This window comes from Moschus berezovskii, chromosome 2 (genome assembly GCF_049115385.1).
Source record: "Moschus berezovskii isolate FMDL1 chromosome 2, NW_MosBer_1.0, whole genome shotgun sequence".
NCBI classification, from domain to species: domain Eukaryota; kingdom Metazoa; phylum Chordata; class Mammalia; order Artiodactyla; family Moschidae; genus Moschus; species Moschus berezovskii.
The window spans coordinates 133,458,620-133,480,257 of record NC_142461.1 but is presented as its reverse complement, the minus strand read 5'-3'; the positions used below and the strand labels follow the sequence as shown (position 1 = coordinate 133,480,257).

Genomic DNA, 21,638 nt, shown 5'->3' with positions numbered 1-21,638 from the left:
ATTTTATAGACCTCTAAATTATTCTGTTGAGAGAGAAACTATACAACCTGCGTCAGAAATCTGATGCAGAAACAGTCCAACACATAATTATCCTATTTATGACTCAGTTTTTAAAAACTTATGATGGGGATGTCACATTTCAGAAGGGAAAAGAATTTTGAATGAAGCTTTGCTGCTATTCAAATATGAAAGATTATTCTCAGGCTGTATGGACCCAAATAATAATTTTAATGTAATTTTTAATCTTTGTCATGTATTTTAATAATTTTAATGTATTATAACAATATCATAAAGAAAAATATTTTCAAAAACCTGTAATTTGTACAAGCACAAAAAGATTTTTGATGTAAATGAAAATTTACAAACATCATTCAGAAAAGCAATCGAGTATAAAATCTGAAATACACTCTAGCTCTTAAGGGAAGAGAGAGAAAAGTACTGTCAAATTTTGTAATTGTTTTAATTAAACCTAAGGGTTCATTCTAAAGGAGATCAATCCTGGGTGTTCATTGCAAGGACTGATGCTAAAGCTGAAACTCCAATACTTCGGCCACCTCATGAGTTGACTCACTGGAAAAGACTCTGATGCTGGGAAGGGATTGGGGCTGGGAGGAGAAGGGGATGACAGAGAATGAGGTGGCTGGATGGCATCACCGACTCGATGCACATGAGTTTGAGTGAACTCCGGGAGTTGGTGATGGACAGGGAGGCCTGGCGTGCTGTGATTCATGGGGTCGCGGAGAGTCGGACACGACTGCGCGACTGAACTGAACTGAACTGGACTGAAGGGTGTATTAATTCTTCCAAATTCTCCCTTTCACAGTTTCCTAAGTCAGTTCAAAGAGAATACTGTGAAAGACACTGGACTTTAGTTACTGTGATTACTACTGCAGTGTTCTCTTTAAACTGGCTTCGGAAATTGTCAAAGGAAGAATTTTAAAAAATTAATATACCCTTAGGTTTAATTAGAAGTTAAAAAATTTGACAGTACTTTTCTCTCTCTTCCCTTAAAAAGAGCTAGAGTGTATTTCAAATTTTATACTCAAAGACAGCTTTATCAAATGTTTTTCTGTTTCTAGCCCTGTTTTTCTTTCTGGAGGAAGTGTCTGTAACACAAGGGTTTGAATACATTTTTAAAATGAGTTTTGATTTATTTCTGTACGTTCTGATACAGAACTTTGTTCTACAAAACAAACTCACATCTTTTAAATTTTAGGTAACCTCCTTTATCATAACTTCTCCCTATGTTAAGGCTAAAAAAAGAAATATTAAGTATAAAAAAGTGAAATGTTAGTATTTTAGTTAATAGCTCTTTGTTTTATGAGAAAACAGTTTGTTCATGTAGGATATGAATAGGAAATACTGCATTTTATAATCTATACTAATATTAGTGCAGGCAATAATCATCTGTGGATAAAACCATTATGGAAAAGTTAACTGGGAACTTTAAGGTGGAATGTCAGGTTGTCAGTAGCTCATTTCAGTTCAGTCGCTCAGTTTCTGACTCTGCGACCCCACGGACTGCAGCACGCCAGGCTTCCCTGAACCCAGTGATGAGTGCCTTTTGATGTGATGAAATATGAAGCACATAGCATCACCTATTAAACAGTCTTACCAGAAAGTATAATCTAAATCTATTCAATCCTCCTGAACTAATATCCACTTAAAAATGGGAGAGGGAAAAACAAGTTAAACATCACCACAAGGAAACAAGACAGATAAACAGAGACAATGGGATATTCCAACAAATAAGTGACTAAGTATCCACAATAAGTTAATGGTATGATACTAGAAAAGATTTAAAATACATAACAAAATGTAGTGGCTGGACCTGGGTTAGATGTAAATTAAACTTAATAATCCAAAAAATACAAAAATACATTTTAAGACAAGGAGAGACAATCCCAATGAATTAGTATTGTGTAGCGTATGAAAAAAGGCATTGTAGCTAGGTAAGAAAATGGCCACTTTAGTGATAGACTGAAAACTCTTTTAGGTGGGAATCATTCTAAATCCTTTAGTAAAAGGAAAAACATACATGGGCATATATAAATATCAAGGACAGAGAGAGGAAATGTGGGAAAACCTTGATAACTATTGATATAGGCAATCATTTAATTCTATGCTGGTATATGTCTGAAATGTTAAAACAAAGACTACACAATAAAGAAGTGCCATGGCAATCCAATGTCAGAATTACCCTGGGGAAGTTACCAATGTACGGGTGGTGGGGGACTGAGCTTACTATTTATTAAGTGCAGAAGTAAACTACCTAGAATATTCTAAAATTATTTAAAAGCAATTAATTCTACTAAATATTAGAAATCAAATTATACAATTTCTTTAAATAAATACCACTTTTCCATATTAGGAAATTCAACTTTTCACCTTCAATTTCAATTAGTAAATGTTTTTAAGGGTAAAAAAAAAATATTACTTCACCATACCTCTCTGTTAATATAATTGGTTTTTCCAGTGGCTCTGCAGGAAGTTTGTGATTCTCAAGAAGTCTTTTAAATAGCAGAGCTTCTTCCACTCTATATGGATTTAACAGCATTATCTCTGTTTTGGATGTAATTAGCCATGCGTCAGGAAACTTGAGATTGTGGATCAAGCAAAATTCGTCCTTTTCTTCTAAGTCAAATTTCTTCTGTGTATCAAAATTCTTTTTTAAGTTTTCCATAGAGAAGGGGATCTGAACTATTTTAATGTTTTGGTTCTTTTTTTTTTCAATTTGGGCCTGAAAGAGCTCATCAAGTTTTGGCTGATTAGATAGCGAAGTTTTCAACTTGTGCTTCTGTGCCAAACTCCAAACGCTGGTGGGTTTCATCCTTTTTTTGCTATCTTTTAATGATACTTGTGACTCCTGTTCAATGGCTCTCTTGATTTGCTTATTGTATCTTTCCAAGTCTTTAGTAGCTTTCTCTTCATATCTGTGAATAGATATAAAAATGATCTAATAAAGTCATAATGAGAAATATATTAACCATCTGAAGTATATGTTATAAAAAACAAAGAGATGCCATTCCAGGCACAGTAATGCAAAGGGGCTCATATGGCACTAACCCACCCATATATAACCATAAGCTGTGAACAAAATAAAGAAATCAACTATTCAATACAGGCACTGAAGAGTACTGAAAAGTAAGAGAATTTGGAACGGATTCAACCCTTGAAGAGATCCACATTTATACCACTTTTAACCAGACGCAGTTCCCCAGCATTATGAGAGAATAGCAAGACCTCAGTCAGAAAGCTGAACTCATAATAGACTTGAGTCATCAGAGCATAGAACCCCCTGATTCAAAAACAACTGGAAATTGAGGGAGAAAATCTCAAAAATCCTACGTGTGAGAATCTAGAGGAAAGTAAGCACTTGACCATAAATGAACTAAACAGAGATTTCAATAACTGCCTGCTCCTGCGGCAAAAAAAAAAAGAGTTTGGAACTTAAGTTTCACATAATTAAATGACTCGGAAAACAGTTTGTGCTTTCAATTAAAATTGGAGAAGGGCTACTTCTTAGGGAAAAAAACACACAACTATATTCTAGAACTAAGGAAGTTGCCCTAAGACTAACAGCAAAATTTAAAGTCTTTGCCTAAAGGAAGTATAAAACAAAGCCTCCCCAAGCTCTAGGTGACCTGTCAGTAACTTAACTGTGTGGTAGAACAAAACCCAATGTTTCAGAAGATAACAGAACCCAGAGTTTCTGCAACATATCATCAAAAATGTCCATTATACAAGCAAAAGATAACACTCAAGCAATAAAACAGGACAGTGTGAGTTATGGGAAAGAGAAAAAATGAAGAGCAGAAACCATCTTCAAGATGACATAGATGTTTGAATTTCAAACAGAAATTTTTAATAGATTTTTGACAGACAAGTCCATGGTAGAGAGTTTTGACAAAACATGGTTCACTGGAGAAGGGAATGGCAAACCACTTCAGTATTCTTGCCTTGAGAACCCCATCGGTGAATGAAAAGGCAAAAAGATGTAACACCGGATGATGAGCCCTCCAGGTCGACAGGTGTCCAATATGCTACTGCGGAAGAGGGGAGAAATAGTTCCAGAAAGAATAAAGAGGCTGGACCAAAGCGGAAATGATGCTCCATGTAGACGTGTCTGTTGGTAAACTCTGATACTGTAAAGACTGCATAGGTATTTGGAATGTTAGGTCAATGAATCAGGGCAAATTGCACGTGGTCAACCAGGGCTTCCCTGGTAGCTCAGCTGGTAAAGAATCCACCTGCAATGTAGAAGACCTGGGTTTGATCCCTGGGTTGGGAAGATCCCCTGGATAAGGGAAAGGCTACCCACTCCAATATTCTGGCCTGGAGAGTTTCACCGACCGTATAGTCCACGGGGTCACAAAGAATCAGACATGACTGAGTGACTTTCACAAGCAGGCGATGGCAAGAGTAAACATCAACATTTTAGGAATCAGTGAACAAAAATGGACAGGAATAGGTGAATTTAATTCAGATGACCATTGTATCTACTACTGTGGCCAAGAATCCCTGAGAAGAAATGGAGTAGCCATCATAGTCAACAAAAGAGCTCAAAATGCAGTAGTATTTGAGTGCAATGTCAAAAATGACAGAATGATCTTAGTTCATTTCCAAAGCACACAATTCAGCATCACAGTACTCCAAGTCTATGCTCCAACCACTATGCAGAAGAAGCTGAAGTTGAACAGTTCTATGAAGACCTACAAGACCCTCTAGAACACCAAAAAAAATGTCCTTTTCATAATAGGGAACTAGAATGCAAAAGGAGGAAGTCAAAAGATACCTGGAGTAACAGGCAAGTTTGGCCTTGGAGTACAAAACGAAGCAGGGCAAAGGCTAACACAGGTTTGCCAAGAGAATACACTGGTTATAGCAAACACCCTCTTCCAACAACACAAGAGACAACTCTACACATGGACATCCCCAGATGGTCAATACTGAAAAAAGACTGATTATGTTTTTTGCAACAAAGACTGAGAAGCTCTTACAGTCAGCAAAATCAAGACTAGGTGCTGACTGTGGCTCAGATCATGACCTCCATATTGCAAAATTCAGACTTAAATTGAAGAAAGTAGGGAAAACCACTAGGCCATTCCGGGATGACCTAAATCAAATCCCTTATGATTATACAGTGGAAGTGACAAATAGATTCAAGGGATTAGATCTGACAGAATGCCTGAAGAACTGTGGATGGAGGTTCATAACATTGTAGAGGAGGCAGTGATTAAAACCATCCCAAAGAAAAAGAACTGCAAAAAAGGAAAGCGGTTGTTTGAGAAGCCCTTACAAACAGCTGAGAAAAGAAGTGAAAGGCAAAGAGAAAGGGAAAGATATACCCAGCTGAATGCAGAGTTTCATAGAATAGCAAGGAGAGATTAAAAAAAGATTTCTTAAATGAACAATGCAAAGAAATAGAAGAAAACAACAGAATGGGAAACACCACAGATCTCTTCAAGAAACTCAGAGATATCAAGGGAACATTTCATGCAAAGATGGGTACAATAAAGGACAAAAACTGTATGGACCTAACAGAAGCAGAAGATATTAAGAACAGGTGGCAAGAATACACAGAACTATACAAAAAAGATCATCATGACCCAAATAACCATGATGATGTGATCACTTATCTACAGCTAGACATCCTGGAGTGTGGGCCTTAGGAAGCATCACTACGAACAAAGCTAGTGAAGATGATGGAATTTCAGCTAAGCTATTTCAAGTCCTAAAAGATGATGCTGTGAAAATGCTGCTCAATATACCAGCAAATTTGGAAAACTCAGCAATGGCCACAAGACTGGAAAAGGTCAGTTTTCAGTCCAATCCCAAAGAAAAAGGCAATGCCAAAGAATGCTCAAACTACTGTACAATTGTGCTCATTTCACATGCTAGCAAAGTAATGCTCAAAATCGTTCAAGCTAGGCTTCAACAGTACGTGAACCAAGAACCTCCAGATGTACAAGCTGGATTTAGAAAACGCAGAGGAACCAGAGATCAAATTGCCGACATCCACTGGATTACAGAGAAAGCAAAGGAATTCCAGAAAAACATCTACTTCTGCTTCAATGATTATGTTAAAGTCTTTGACTGTGTGGATCACAACAAACTGTGGAAAATTCCTGAAGAGATGACCTTACCTGCCTCCTGAGAAACCTATATGCAGGTCAAGAAGCAACATTTAGAACTGGACACAGAATAACGGACTGGTTCCAAATTGGGAAAGGAGTACGTCAAGGCTGTATACTGTCACCCTTTTTATTTAAGTTCTATGCAGAGTACATCATGAGAAATGCTGGGCTAGAGGAAGCACAAGCCGGAATCAAGATTGCCAGAAGAAATATCAACAACCTCAGATATGCAGATGACACCACCCATATGGCAGAAAGTGAACAGGAACTATCAAGCCTCTTGATGAGGGTGACAGAGGAGAGTGAAAAAGCTTAAAACTCAGCGTTCAAAAAATGAAGATCATGGCATCCTGTCCCATCACTTCATGGCATCCTGTCCCATCACTTCATGGCAAACAGATGGCGAAAAAGTGGAAACAGTGGCAGATTTTATTCTCCTGGGCTCCGAAATCACTGAAGACAGTGACTGCAGCTATGAAATTCAAAGCCCCTTGGAAGAAAAGCTATGACAAACCTACTCAGTATATTAAAAAGAAGTGACATCACATTGCTGACAAAGGTCTACATAGTCAAAGCTATGGCTTGACTCAGGTAGATTATGATAAATTAAGGATGTACAATATATTCCCTAAAGCAAAAAATCTGGCAAAGCCAATAAAGGAATTTAAAATTAAATTCATGTAACCCTAAAGAGGCTGTCTCTCTCCCAAAACAAGGAGGAACAGAAACAAAACTGAGAAAGAACAGGAAAACTGGTAGACCAAAACAAAACCGTTATCAGTTACATTACACAGACTATTGTATTTAAAAGTCAGAGACCATCAGACAGAATTTGAAAAGCAAAATTCAGAGATGCAAAGGTGTGGCCAACAAAGTACAGTAGGAAGATCCTCAGCTTATCTCCTCCCATACATGTGTGCTAAGTCACTTTAGTCATGTCTGATTGTTTGCCACCCCATGGACTGTAGCCTACCAGGCTCCTTTGTCCATGGGATTCTCCAGGCAAGATACACTGGATTGGGTTGCCATGCCCTCCTCCAGAAGATCGCCTGCCACAGGCACAACAAAATTACAAGTATAGTCCATGGGGTTGCAAAGAGTCAGACACGACTGAGTGACTAATACACACACACACACACACACACACAAACACAGAGTAATTATCAATTAGAATGAACTAAAGACCAGCAGAGATTTTCTACAACTAAAGACAGAAAGAAGTAACCACAATGGCATGGGTAGGAGGAATAGGCATGGTATAATCAAGACCCTTAACCCTGGAATATGTGTACGCTCAGTCACTAAGTCATGTCCGACTCTTTACCATCCCATGGACTGTGGTCTTCTGTCTATGGGATTTTCCAAGCAGGAATATTGTGAGTGTATTGCCATTCCCTCCTCAAAGGGATCTTCCCCACCCAGGAATCGAACCTGCGTCCCCTGCACTGGTAGGTGGATTCCTTACCACTGAGCCACCAGAGAAGCTGTGATCCCCGGAGTAGGAGACCCACAAACAGGAGGATAATATTCATCACATAAGAAGCATAGGCTCCAAGCTCCACATAGGGATCCCTAGCTCAAGGGCCTGCACCAGGAAGAGAGGCCCAGAATGTATGGCTCTGAAGGTTAGTGGGGCTTACTTTCAAGAAAGCCAGAGGGCTGACAGAAATAGATTCCACTCTAAAATGGCACGTACAAAATCTCACATACTCCAAGATCCAGGGCAGAAGTCGCAATGTGAAAGGAGCTGGGTCGGACAGACAGTTTGAAAGTAAAGGAATGAAAAGATAAACCGTGCAAATTGTAAGCATAAAAAAGAACAGCTAACAGAAATCAATTTCAAAACAAGAAATAATATCACAGATAAAGAAGAACATGCTATAATCACAAACGGGTTCATTAGGAAGGTAAACCAATCACAAATATGCATGGATCTAAGAAAAGAGTTTCAAATTATGAGAAGCAAAAACTTACAGATCTAAAGGTAGAGACGCATCCAGAATCACAGTTGGGGACCTGAATGCCCCTCCTTTAGGAAATGACAGACCAAAATACAAAAATCAGTAAAGCCTTAAAAACATTTTAGTGATAGTACCAACTATCTTAATTGTCACTTTAGCACACTACATCTAACTATAGAATTCAGATTCTTTTTAGATGTTTATTCTTCAAGATATGCTGCTGGGCTTGATTCTTAATAAATTTCAAAATATTTAAATCTAACAGCATTTTACCTGTCTGTGATAAAGTTAATTAGAAATTAGTGGGCTTCCCAGGTGGCACAGTGGTAACAAATCTGCCTGCCAATGCAGGAGACAAAAAAGATGCAGGTTCAATTCCTGGGTCGGGAAGATCCTGAGGTAGGAAATGGCAACTCACTCCAGTATTCTTGCCTGGAAAATCCCATGGATGGAGGAGCCTGGCAGGCTACAGTCCAAGAGGTAACAAAGAGTAAGACATGACTAAGCACTCAGCACACACAGCACAGCAATATGATATTTAGAATAACTCCAAATATTTGGAAACTAAACAACACAGCTTAATTCATAATGTCCAGAATCTGGAAAGAACACAATTTTCATCAGCTGGAGACTGAGAAAACAAACTGTGGTACATATGCTCACACAACTGAGTACTATTTATCGACCAAAAAGAATAAAGTATATGGATACATTCAACAAACCTGAATGAAAACCTCAAAAACATTTTGCTGGGGGAAGCTGGACACAAAGGAGTAGTATCATTATGATTTTATACATAAGAAGTTCAAGTACTGGCAAAACCAAACTAATGTGACGGAAATCAAAATAGTGGCTGCAAGTGGTGACTGGTTTGTAGGTGACCTTAAAGAACCTTCTGGGCTGAAGGAGATGTTCTATATTTTGTTTGTGGTGGTGGTTTCATTGGTGTGCACACGTGAAAACGCACTGAACTATCTACATGCAGTTCAGACCTATGCACTTCACTGCATCTAAATTTAAACCAGTTTTAAAAACCATTTAAGGTACAGGAAACTAAAAAGGAAAAAAAAAAAAGGAAAGAATTAAATAAAACAGTAAGGAGTCAATTTCAGATCTGAAGAATTCCTTAAATATGTGGTGTAATATCAACATAGAAGAAACGATGCTCTGAGCACAACAAAACTTACACATACTTAGTAATTATATTGTTTAGTCACTAAGTCATGTCCTACTCTTGCAGCCCCACAGACTAGCCCACCAGGCTCGTCTGAACATAGGATTTCCCAGGCAAGAATAGTGGAGTGGGTTGCCATTTCCTTCTCCTGGGGCTCTTCCCAGCCAAGGAATCAAAGCCACTTCTCCTGCATTGTGCAGGAGGATTCTTTAACATTGAGCCACTATGGAAGCCCTAGTAATTATATACTAATAAAATTAAGGTCAGTCTAATAGTAACACTCAAAATAAAAATTCTATGATTAAATTTATAAACTTATAGTTTTATACCCAAATGTTAATTTTTTCAGTTACTATTTCTCATTTTAGAGTTAGCAAAAAGAAGTTCAAATAAACTGAACACAAAGGTCCAAAATAATGGACCTTTTAAAATTATACTGGGTTAAAAAGTTATAAGGTCTTTTCTATTTTGATTAATAATAACAGGGATAAAATGAACTTCGAGGGCCAAAAACAGTTTTGTATAGTGGTTGCTGCTGCTGGTGCAGTTAAGTCACTTCAGTTGTGTCCGACTCCGTGTGACCCCACAGACGGAAGCCCACCAGGCTCCCCTGTCCCTGGGATTCTCCAGGCAAGAACACTGGAGTGGGTTGCCATTTCCTTCTCCAATGTGTGAAAGTGAAAAGTGAAAGTGAAGTCGCTCAGTCGTGTCCGACCCTTAGCGACCCCACGGACTGCAGCCTACCAGGCTCCTCCATCCATGGGATTTTCTAGGCAAGACTACTGGAGTGGCTTGCCATTGCCTTCTCCGGTATAGTGGTTACATCATCCCTTTTCAACTGGTCTCACTCTCAGAGTTTACAATTCTCCATACTTAGGCTGAGTTTGGGCAGTAGTGTTTTTAGAGAGCTCCATGGGTGATTCTAATATACAAATCTAGAACTAAAAACTGCTATTTGCATTTAGCAAATTGTACTGGCTAAGAGCAGAGTCTTTGCCATTTAGCAGCTCTACACAATGAATTAACTTTCCTGTGTTTCAGTAGGCTCATCTGTAATATCTAGATAATATACATCTTAAATACTTCATAACTTTGATGTGAGGAATAAAATGAGTTCCTGGAACCTAGTGAAGTGAAGTCACTCAGTCGTGTCTGACTCTTTGCGACCCCATGAACTATAGCCTACCAGACTCCTCCATCCATGGGATTTTCCAGGCAAGAGTACTGGAGTGGGTAGCCATTGCCTTCTCCAGGGGATCTTCCCAACCCAGGGATCGAACCCAGGTCTCTCGCGTTGCAGTCAGAGGCTTTACCGTCTGAACCACCAGGGAAGCCTATCATTTACTGGAACCTAGTAAATGATAATAAATATATGGTATTATTATTTTCTATCAAGAAACACCTATCTTATAATGAATGGGGCACACAGTTGATTAAATTTTGGTAATTATTTAAGCAACCTTGCTAAAAAGATTTTTAAATGCAGACTAGAGAATACAACCTTTTCACTCTTTCACTTTCATCAAGAGGCTTTTTAGTTCCTCTTCACTTTCTGCCATAAGGGTAGTGTCATCTGCATATCTGAGGTTACTGATATTTCTCCCAGCAATCTTGATTCCAGCTTGTGCTTCTTCCAGCCCAGCGTTCCTCATGATGTACTCTGCATAGAAGTTAAATAAGCAAGGTGACAATATACAGCCTTGATGTACTCCTTTTCCTATTTGGAACCAGTCCGTTGTTCCAGGTCCAGTTCTGACTGTTGCTTCCTGACCTGCATACAGGTTCCTCAAGAGGCAGGTCAGGTGGTCTGGTATGCCCATCTCTTTCAGAATTTTCCAGTTTATTGTGATCCACACAGTCAAAGGATTCGGCATAGTCAATGAAGCAGAAATAGATGTTTTTCTGGAAGTCTCTTGCTTTCTCCATGATCCAGCGGATGTTGGCAATTTGATCTCTGGTGCCTCTGCCTTTTCTAAAACCTGCTTGAACATCTGGGAGTTCACAGTTCACATATTGCTGAAGCCTCTTGATGAAAGTGAAAGAGGAGAGTGAAACGGTTGGCTTGAAGCTCAACATTCAGAAAGATCATGGCATCTGGTCATGGGAAATAGATGGAAAAACAGTGGAAACAGTGTCAGACTTAATTTTTTTGGGCTCCAAAATCACTGCAGATGCTGACTGCAGCCATGAAATTAAAAGACGCTTACTCCTTGGAAGGAAAGTTATGACCAAACTTGATAGTATATTAAAAAGCAGAGACATTACTTTGCCAACAAAGGTCCGTCTAGTCAAGGCTATGGTTTTTCCAGTGGTCATGTATGGATGTGAGAGTTGGACTGTGAAGAAAGCTGATCGCCGAAGAATTGATGCTTTTGAACTGTGGTGCTGGAGAAGACTCTTGAGAGTCTCTTGGACTGAAAGGAGATCCGACCAGTCCATTCTAAAGGAGATCGATCCTGGGTGTTCATTGGAAGGACTTATGCTAAAGCTGAAACTGCAATACTCTGGCCACCTCATGCAACGGGTTGACTCACTGGAAAAGACTCATGCTGGGAAAGGTTGGGGGTGGGAGGAGAAGGGGACGACAGAGAATGAGATGACTGGATGGCATCACCGACTCTGTGGACATGAGTTTGGGTGAACTCTGGGAGTTGGTGATGGACACGGAGGCCTGGCGTGCTGTGATTCATGGGGTCGCGGAGAGTCGGACATGACTGAGCGACTGAACTGAACTGAACTGAGAATACAATTCTGAACTTTAGAAACTCTTAAGAAACTGGTTGAGTTCTATTGTAGGTAATATACATACGTTTTAAAGGAGAAATTTGAATAGGTATGTATTAGAAAATAAAAATATACTATTGGAAGAATGGTATTAAATGTAGAAAGTGAGACTAAAACACAAGAGACATGCACATTAATAATTTGTACTCAGTACATATTTGTTGAATAAATAAATATTAGCTGGATAAGAATGTAAAAAAAAAGACTATTTCACTGTAAACTAGGTAAACGAAAAATGCTTCTTATAGTTGCTGACTTGGCAGGCCATGTTCATAATTATTAAAGTTATTTTCTTCCATTTCCGCTTAGAATCTGAAATTCTAAGTTACAATTCACAAAGTTTTCAACACAGTTTACCTTTAATTAGTACTAATTATATAAGTACTAATAAGTACTAATTAGTACTAATTATATAAGTACTATAAGTATTTTTAGCTCCTGGACACTCAAATTCAAAATTTTCTCCTACAGTGGAGTGAGTTCAAGATGAAGGTTACCATTTGTAATTAATTATAATGAGCAACTTTTCAAACACGATACTAATCTTTTGATTTATTCAAGAAGTCAATTTAATTAGTTCCTTGGGAAATATAAAAAGTTATGTCCAAAGGAATATTCCGTTCCATTCCATTCCGTCGCTCAGTCGTGTCCGACTCTCTGCGACCCCGTGGACTGTAGCCTACCAGGCTTCTCCGTCCATGGGATTCTCCAGGTAAGAATATTGGAGTGGGTTACTGTTTCCTTCTCCAAAAGGAATATTAAGTAAATATTAAGTAAAACAGCTGTTTCCTTTGACTTTATGTCATTAAGGGATTTAGTAACTTAAATGAAAAGTACTAACTCTGACTTATCACTAACCAACTCAAGTGACTGTATCTCAAGAGTACATGTAATTAGAAGTTTATTCGCCATTTTGAATCTCACCCCAATTGCAGTACTCTTAGTTACTCTAAGTAGAAACAAGCAGAAGCTCACGTCAACTGACAGAGACGCCAGCAGGAGGATGAAGCGGCCTCCAACCCACTGGAGGAGAAGAGATGAAAGCAAGGTGGGGCGGGCGGGGAAGGAACCCAGGAAGGGGAAAATGTAAACGCAGGAACCTTCTACTGTAAGTCTATCTTAAGCTGTTGGTACAAAACCCTGATCCTAGGTCTTATTCAAAACCCTTCGAACCTTCCATGATCTGACCTGACTGGATCCCGCAATCTTTATTTTTGGTAACCATTCCCCTCTCCAGGGGATCTTCCCAACCCAGGGATTGAACCCAGGTCTCCTGCATTGCAGATGGATTCTTTACTGGCTGAGCCACCAGGGAAGCCCTTCTTTACCACAACTCCCCCATAATACATCCCTGTCATAAAGGGCATCTTTCCATTCCTCAATAACACTGTGTTCCTTCTAGCTTTTGGGCATTCTTATGTGTTCCTTCTACATAGAAAATTCTGTACACCATCCTGATCAATTTCTATTCAGGAAGTATCTCCTGTCCTATAGATATGATTAAGCCTAACTGCTAAGTGTTTTCATAACTCGTTTCTTAAGATTGTACTTTTATTAGTGAAAGTATGTTTTATTTATCATTTATCACTGTATCTGAAATGAATAGCTAGAGTACACCAGCCTTGTACACAGAATGTTCTCAGTATTTCCTGAAAGTGAAGTCGCTCAGTCGTGTCCGACTCTGCAACCCATGGACTGTAGCCTACCACGCTCCTCCATCCATGGGATTTTATAGGCAAGAGACCTGGAGTGGGCTGCCATTTCCTTCTCCAGGGGAGCTTCCACATCCAGGGACTGAACCAAGGTCTCCTGCATTGTAGACAGACACTTTACCATGTGAGCCACCAGGGAAGCCTAAGTATTTCCTAATTGAACGAAATAAGGAAAGAAAAGACAGGAGAGGAAAGGAAGGGAATGAAGAAAGAAAAAAGGGAGGAAGGAGGATGGGGAAAAAAACCGGAAACGAGAGAAAAAAGAAAAGAAAAGGAAGAATAGATGGAAGGACTGATTATCTGTAGGAGACTGCTCTCATATTCCTTAGCACTCCCTGTAGAACTTAAGACCATGGAAAAGAATTCTAAGATAAAGACTAGAAGAGAAATGGTAGTTAATGCAATTCTTTTGTTCTACCTTTTCACTAATCATGATTTGCAACCTGGTCTGCCATGATCATCAGACTCTGGCTCTGGAAGATTCTAATAGAGCTTTCTGTGATATGTAGTAAGCTCTCTGATCCCAAGAAACCTCAATTTTCTCCACAGGTTTCTATTTCTGACCTCCAAATTAAATTTAATCTTGAATAAGCAAATGAAAAATAATGTTAATCACAAGAGAGAAATTTCCTTTTCACAGATTAAAAACTCTAACATCATGAACATTATTTATCTTATAACACATAATATATCTTATTCAATCCTCATAACAACCCAAAAGATACTGTGCACACATTTTTACATAATGCTAGAAAAGAGAAGAACTGAGGTTTGAACCCAGGTGTAGCTTCAGAGGTCTTCAACAATTGCTCTTCTGTTTACTTTATGGCAGTAAGACAGAGAAAACTCTGAATTCCAGAATACTGCCTGATCATTTTAGATGAGGTCTATTAACCATAACCCTTGTATCTTAACACCTTGGGGCCTGCAAGGAGAAACACTGCTGAAACTGAGGTAATACCTGCTGTTTTGAGGCGCTGCACTGTACCTACTTCCATGAGAACTGGGAACATCTATGCTTTTTTTTTTCCTATTCTTAGACAACTCTCAATTCATCACTTCCTGATCAATGTCATTCAATTTTCATGGGCTTGCTGTATTAAAACTTAAATGCTCTCATCTTTAAATTGAATGTGTCATTTAGGTAAAACTAAATAATAATAATAATGTGTGACCTTCATTTGCATCTTGACTTAACTTTTAAAATTTGACACGTAAGAAATAATTAGAAATTTGAACACTGAAGATTAAGAAATTCACATTTTAGAAAGTGATAACAATTGTATTATGGCTGTACTTAAAATAAGAGTATCTTAACCAGCAAGGACCTACTGTATAGCAAATGAAACTCTACTCAATGTTATGTGGCAGCCTGGATGGGAGGGCAGTCTGGGAGAGAAAGGATACATGTGTATATATGGCTGAATTGCTTTGCTCTTCACCTCAAACTATCAAAGCATTGTTCACTAACTGGCTATATCTTCATACAAAATAAAAGCTTAAATAAATTAATCAAAAGAATATGTTTATCTTTTATAGATACATATTTAAAAAATATATATATATATAAAATACATAAATGTTAAAAGAAAAAACACAACCACCATCCCCACTAAAAAAAAAGAAAAAGGTAGAAGTTAACTTACAGGTTTTGCCTATTGGTGTTAATAGTGACCTTTATTACTTTAATATTGATAGTGTTTTTATAAGACTGAATAAGCTAATAAAAAAAGAAAAACAATCTGTCAAGTATCCATGTAGTTTATCACAAATATAAACTCTGGATGACCAGTTACATTTAAAAGTTTTTTTCCAGATGTCTGACATAGTATTGAGATGCCTTAGGTAATAATATATGATTGGAACTCTAATTGCACTCTTTCATTTTCTGGTGAGCTAAATCACTCAAAACATAATAGCCTGTGATTATACCAAGTACCTTCAGTCAACTAGAAACAACCATCATACTTTTTTGGATTTATTCAGATCATTTGATCTAAAAATGGCAAATACGTAGTTTTTTAATAAGAGATAAAACCACCTATTTACTACCCCTCCAAACCCACCATAGTTTATAAGTTGCCAATACATAAAAGATTTTAGAAGAGTCTTTTGAGTTATACTGAATAGGAAGAGTATTAAGATCACTAAATTAAATCTGCAACAATATTATACTTTTTGTATTGTCAGATGTTTTAAAGAGCAATTTAAAAAGGGAATATTCAAGATCTTAAAAAAGAAACCCTGTTCTAATAGCTCTAATAGAAAAGTTTGAAAAAGTCCTGTAATAGGAAGAGTAGTATAAAAAAGAAATAGAAGAAAATGGTAGTCTTAAGAATGTAAAACCTTTAATTACAAACTTAAACCAGAAAGCAGCTTTTTTATACCAAAATAAAAAACAAGCAAAAAGAAAAAAAAAAAAAGTAAAAATCTCTAAATTAACCCCCCAAAAAGTGATGCCAAAAGGTACTCTGCTGCTGCTGCTAAGTCGCTTCAGTCGTGTCTGACTCTGTGCGACCCCATAGACGGCAGCCCACCAGGCTCCCCCATCCCTGGGATTCTCCAGGCAAGAACACTGGAGTGGGTTGCCATTTCCTTCTCCAATGTGTGAAAGTGAAAAGTGAAAGTGAAGTCGCTCAGTTGTGTCCGACTCTTAGCGACCCCATGGACTGCAGCCCACCAGGCTTCTCTGTCCCTGGGATTTTCCAGGCAAGAGTACTGGAGTGGGGTGCCACTGCCTTCTCCGAAAGGACCTCTAAGACAAGCCAAAAGGTATTTTCCATTCTGCTTTTCCATAAAGAAGAAGAAAAAGCAGCTTTCTCAGCCCAGTGAGTCATGCATAATGGAAACATCTGAGCACTCAGGCCACACGAGCGCTCCGGAGACTTACTTCAGCTTTTCCTCCTCACTCAGTGTCTCCCACAGTTCTTCAATTTGGACTGCTGCATCTTCCAAACTGGTCTTGGAATTTTCTGTGAGAAACTGAGCACGATGATCTTGAACAAAAAGGGCGCTTGCTGACATGGGTTTCTTGATTACTCGATTACTAATTAAATCATAAGCTGTAAGCTGTCCAGATTTGTTATCTACCACATTTGATTTTTTGTTACAGGAACTTTCACAGAGATTCTTTTGTTCAGGACTTGTATTATTATTATTACTACTTACATTACTCACTAAACTTTTTTGAGGCACTAAAATTTTCACAGGTTCAATGTTTTCCCCTCTAGAATTAAGTATATTTCCCTTGCTCCAGTCATCTACACAAATTTCCAAAGACTTCTCAGGAACTGCTGCTTCTTCATTTTCCCCACTCTCATCTCCATGGCCTTTATTGCCATTTTCTGATTGGGCTTGCTCAACAGAATCCACAGAACAAGTTCCACTATACTCCTCTTGGGTGTCCTCACATGATGAATTACTCTTTGGGATTTCTTTAAATGTATTTCCATCATTCTTATCAATGCTAGAATTTTCACTATTAAAATGATCATCATAATGGTCACCAATATGTACCTGATTTAAACAATAATTAGTGTTTTCTCCAGATTTACCATTACGCATATCATTTTGGAAAGGAATGGCTGAAGTATCAACATTTGGATAATTTTTTCCAGATGTTTCCATCTTTGTAAGAAGCACATCTGTTTCTGTTGTTTTACTAACAACCATGTCAGCTGAGGAAACATCTGTTTTATTACTTTCATAAGAATTTGTACTAGGTAGTGATCCATAACGAGTCGTCATCAGATTTTCAAGAGCAATTAAAACAGATTCCTAAAAATACAAATTAACAAGTATTAGGGGAAATTATGAGAATAATATTAAAAAATCTATACAGAAAAGTAAATCTTTTTCATATGAAAATGGCTAGGACTGCATAAGTTTATAAATAATATAATACAAAAAATTATTGAAAAAGATTACCTTATTCTGTAACAATACTTGGCTTTTATCAGGTGTTAAATTCACATCTACATCAGCTGTTGGAACGTCAATTTTCAGAAAGAAAATGGGATACAAACGAGTAGATTCCTTTAGACATTTCAGATTGTAATAATGTCGGATTAGCTAGAAATACATGTAATGAAGACAAAAAAATGACAGAAATATACTCAAGTATTATGATTCGTTAAAGTATTTATAAATAAAGATAGCATTATTTAAGTAATATTATCCTTAAAATACCACCAGAAGAAGTATATTCAACTGAGAAACTGAGTGGATGCAACTGCTTATTAGGAAAAGTAGTATCTAAATACTAATGCTCATTTAGCGGCTTTGAATTTACTTAACATGAAGTGCAAGCAGGCATCCAGTGCAACTGACTTCATGGAAAAACCATAGTGTCATGGATGCTTTCAAAGTCCTGAGTTCAAATTCAAATTCTGTTACTTCCTGGCTATGCGGTCTAAGGTAGTCACTAACATTCAGCTTCTTCACTATGAAAGTGAGGGTCACAGTCCTGTCTGACTCTCTGCAACCCCCAGGACTAGGACTATACAGCCCATGGAATTCTCGAGGCCAGAATACTGGAGTGGGGGGCGCTTCCATTCTCCAGGGGATCTTCCCAACCCAGGGATCGAACCCAGGTCTCCTGCACTGCAGGTGGATTCTTTACCAGCCAAGCCACAAGAGAAGACCTTCTTCACTATAAATAAGGATAATATTTCACCACAGAATTGCTGTGAAAAGTCATAGGTAAGGTGAAAAGTTAAGTGTTAGTTGTTCAGCTGTGTCTGACTCTTGTAGCCCGCCAGGCTCCTCTGTCCATGGAACTCTCCAGGCAAGAATATTGGAGTGGGTAACCATTCCCTACTACAGGGGATCTTCCTAACCCAGGCATTGAACTCAGGTCTCTTACATTGCAGGCAGATTCTTAATCATCTGAGCAACTAGGGAAGCCCCATATTATATCTATTTTTCCTTTTCCTTATTTTAGAACAAATTCTTACAAGTAGTCCTTATAAGAAGTTGACAAATAACTTTTTTCTTAAAAAGATTACCTTCAATATATCCTTTTGGTGTACTGGTCGACTGTTTATAAAGATGAAGCTCCTTTCTGGGGTTGAAAGACTTGTGCAAGAATGGTCTGCATCGTACTTTGGAAGAAATCCACTTAGAAAAATCTATAATTGTAATAAATAATTATAGTGTTGATATGCAATGTCAACAGTAAACATGATTCTATGGATCTGGTTATATACATTTAAAGGTATAAAAAAATTAACAAATGGATTTTCATTTTAAGGTCTAAAGAGCCATATACTTCTTGATAACCATGTCATGAACATTAAACTTAAATTACTGAAGCATGTTAAAGTGGTGTTCTCAGCTAACTCTCCCTTCTTGCAATTTTAAGGGAAAATTGGCATTCATTAAAGTTTCATGAATACATTATCTTACTGTCATAGGACATACAGTATAAATATTGTTGCTCTCTGCTCAACCCTATTTCCTACTATTTTCAAAAAAATTTCTTCCCTTATATTGTAACTTTCCTCTGGCTGTTTATCCTTTTCCTTTCACCCACCATTTTCTGTAAAGAAGTAGCTGTTTCTATCTTTGAGTATGCCATGAAGTCAATCTGACTAGTTTTTCATTACTGAGGGGAAAAAAGATCTCTTACTCTTTGACACATTGCACTGTTGTACTTTATCTTCATTTTTGTTTAGAGAACTATTTCACAAATATATGAAAGGGAGGGGTAAAATAAAGAAGGATCCTAGAAAAAATACCAGTGAGAAGGGAGAGAGATTTAGTGAATAGAAAGCAAGGAAAATGCTCCTACTTTTAGAGATAATACAAAGAACAGTTAGGAATACAGGATAGAGCCAGAATGACATGGTTTAAACTCCGGCTTCACTACTAATATGATCTTGGTCAAAGTATTCAAAATACAGGCTTATAATCATCTCTTATCTGAAACAACTGGACTCAGATGTTTTATTAACCTGTTAAGAAACAGTAATAATGAGAAATTTTCTGCTTAGGTTTAAAAAAGCAAGAGTGCCAGGGGATTTGCTATTTTTAGTTAAGCAGAAACCATGAGGCTCCTTACCAACACAGGCTGCAGGCTGCCACCTATGTCTGCAGCTATCCCTGCCCTTGGAAGTGTTTAAGGAGATGGATGCATTACCAACTTTAGAACACTAAGTGCATTACTGTCACAGTGCCAAACTGTGCCAATTAAAAAAAGCTAATACACAGAGCTAGATAATCCATCATAAAATGAAACTACTTAATTAACTGTAAAACTTCACAACCCTTATAAATGGCTGCATAATTTACCAAGTAATATGAGAGCCTTCTTAAAGCACCTGCTGAGCATCAGGAAGAGCTGTTCAGCCTCTGAAAGACTTACTGGGCTTGTTGATGGGAAAAAAAAAAACACAACAACCAGAATAGGTAAGAATAAAGATTAAAATGAAGAAAACATCAGTAATATTGCTAAGTGTTTTTCTTCCACACCATCTTGGTTGGCCACTGAATAAATAGTATTGTTTCCAAATACTGAGCTTTAAAAATGGCTTAAGATAGATAACCTTAAGAACTAACACATGGTAAGTTATATGGAAAACTAAAATAAAATGGCAAAGTCTTATAAAATGTTACAAAAAGTGAAAATCAGGCTAGTTTGTGGGGAAAAAAATCTCTGATAGAGACCAAATCAGTGCAACAAAATAAAAAATTAGATAGGCCTTATAAGATTCTATACCCAAGTATCACTCAAGTAAAAAGCAGAACAAAAATCAAAGGCAAAATATAAACAAAGAATACTCCCCTGATTGCTCTTCAACTATGACCCCTTCTCTCCCTCCCTTCATCTCCAGCCTTCTATCATCTAGCTTCTGCTCAATGACCAACTCCAACAGACATTTAGTTCTACTAAGTGTCTACTTGACTCTCTGCAGACCCTGACACTAATGGGAACTCTCTCCTTTGGGAAGCATGACACTGTCTCAGCCTTCTCTTTTGGACTTTCTACGACCTCTCTGAAACTTCCTCTTTAGTGGGATTTTCTCTCCCTTTGCTTACAGCCTATAAGGGTGATAGTCTCCCTTAGTCTCATCAGACCCCTTTTTCTTGCTCTCTATCCCGTCTGAGTAATTTCATTCCCATCTATACAACATACACCAGTGATGCTAAAATATAGTTGTACAGCCTTTATTTCTTTCATCTCCAAATGCTCACCCAAATTTTCTTAATCTTACCACATTCAAAACCTGATAAAATATTTCAGACTCTCTAGAGCTGACAGATCAAGAAAATAAAGCTGGGATATATATTCAAGGTGGGAAAGGGAAAACAAAGGTAAGAGGGCTTAACTCCATTTCTTTCAATGAGGAAAGCTAAGAGATGAAGATTCTAAATTGAAAATCACTTAGACAATTAATGTAACCATGATACTTAAAATTAAAAACAAGAAACAGAAGAGATAAAAACAGGAAGTAGGGCAGGGAAAAGAGATTTAATGTGAGCTTAAACATCCTTTGTCATTAAAATTTTTAAAGAGACACTTCTTGCTACCTCAACCCTACAAAAAGGAAATAATTAAACAGCTTCAGTGGTAAATTATAATTATTAAAGAACGTCCTTGTTGTATACCTTAGATTCTTCACAGTGGTACTGAAAGGATTCCATATTGCCCATAACAGCAGTCCCCAGAACAGACATGAGAGCCATTTTATGATCTGATACTCTAGTTTTCTGCCAAATAATTGCCTAGGGACAAAACAACACAGACAACTTTTAGCACAACTTGGATTTAGTAAACTTAAGTTCTTACACAATTTATTTCTGTATTTAGCATTCATCCCTAGTTTATATTTTCTGCATCACTTATAAGGTATCTATAGGCTGTACAGTT

At 37.7% G+C, this 21,638-nt stretch overlaps 1 protein-coding gene across 4 annotated transcripts in view; it reads right to left on the bottom strand.

Moving 5' to 3' along the window:
* The window catches only part of PMS1 (PMS1 homolog 1, mismatch repair system component), a 120,974-nt gene that overhangs the window by 9,201 nt on the left and 90,135 nt on the right, over positions 1-21,638 (bottom strand). For all 4 annotated transcript variants that reach the window (XR_016035966.1, XM_055398493.2, XM_088830826.1 and 1 more), the window contains 5 exons: positions 21,377-21,493; positions 18,775-18,897; positions 17,696-17,839; positions 16,659-17,545; positions 2,448-2,933 (listed from right to left, as the gene is read on the bottom strand). Coding sequence is in view for 3 of the 4 variants with exons in the window: in XM_055398493.2 (XP_055254468.2) it covers positions 2,448-2,933; positions 16,659-17,545; positions 17,696-17,839; positions 18,775-18,897; positions 21,377-21,493 (1,757 nt within the window). In the remaining variant the exon portion in view is untranslated. The remainder of the gene's footprint in view (positions 1-2,447; positions 2,934-16,658; positions 17,546-17,695; positions 17,840-18,774; positions 18,898-21,376; positions 21,494-21,638) is intronic.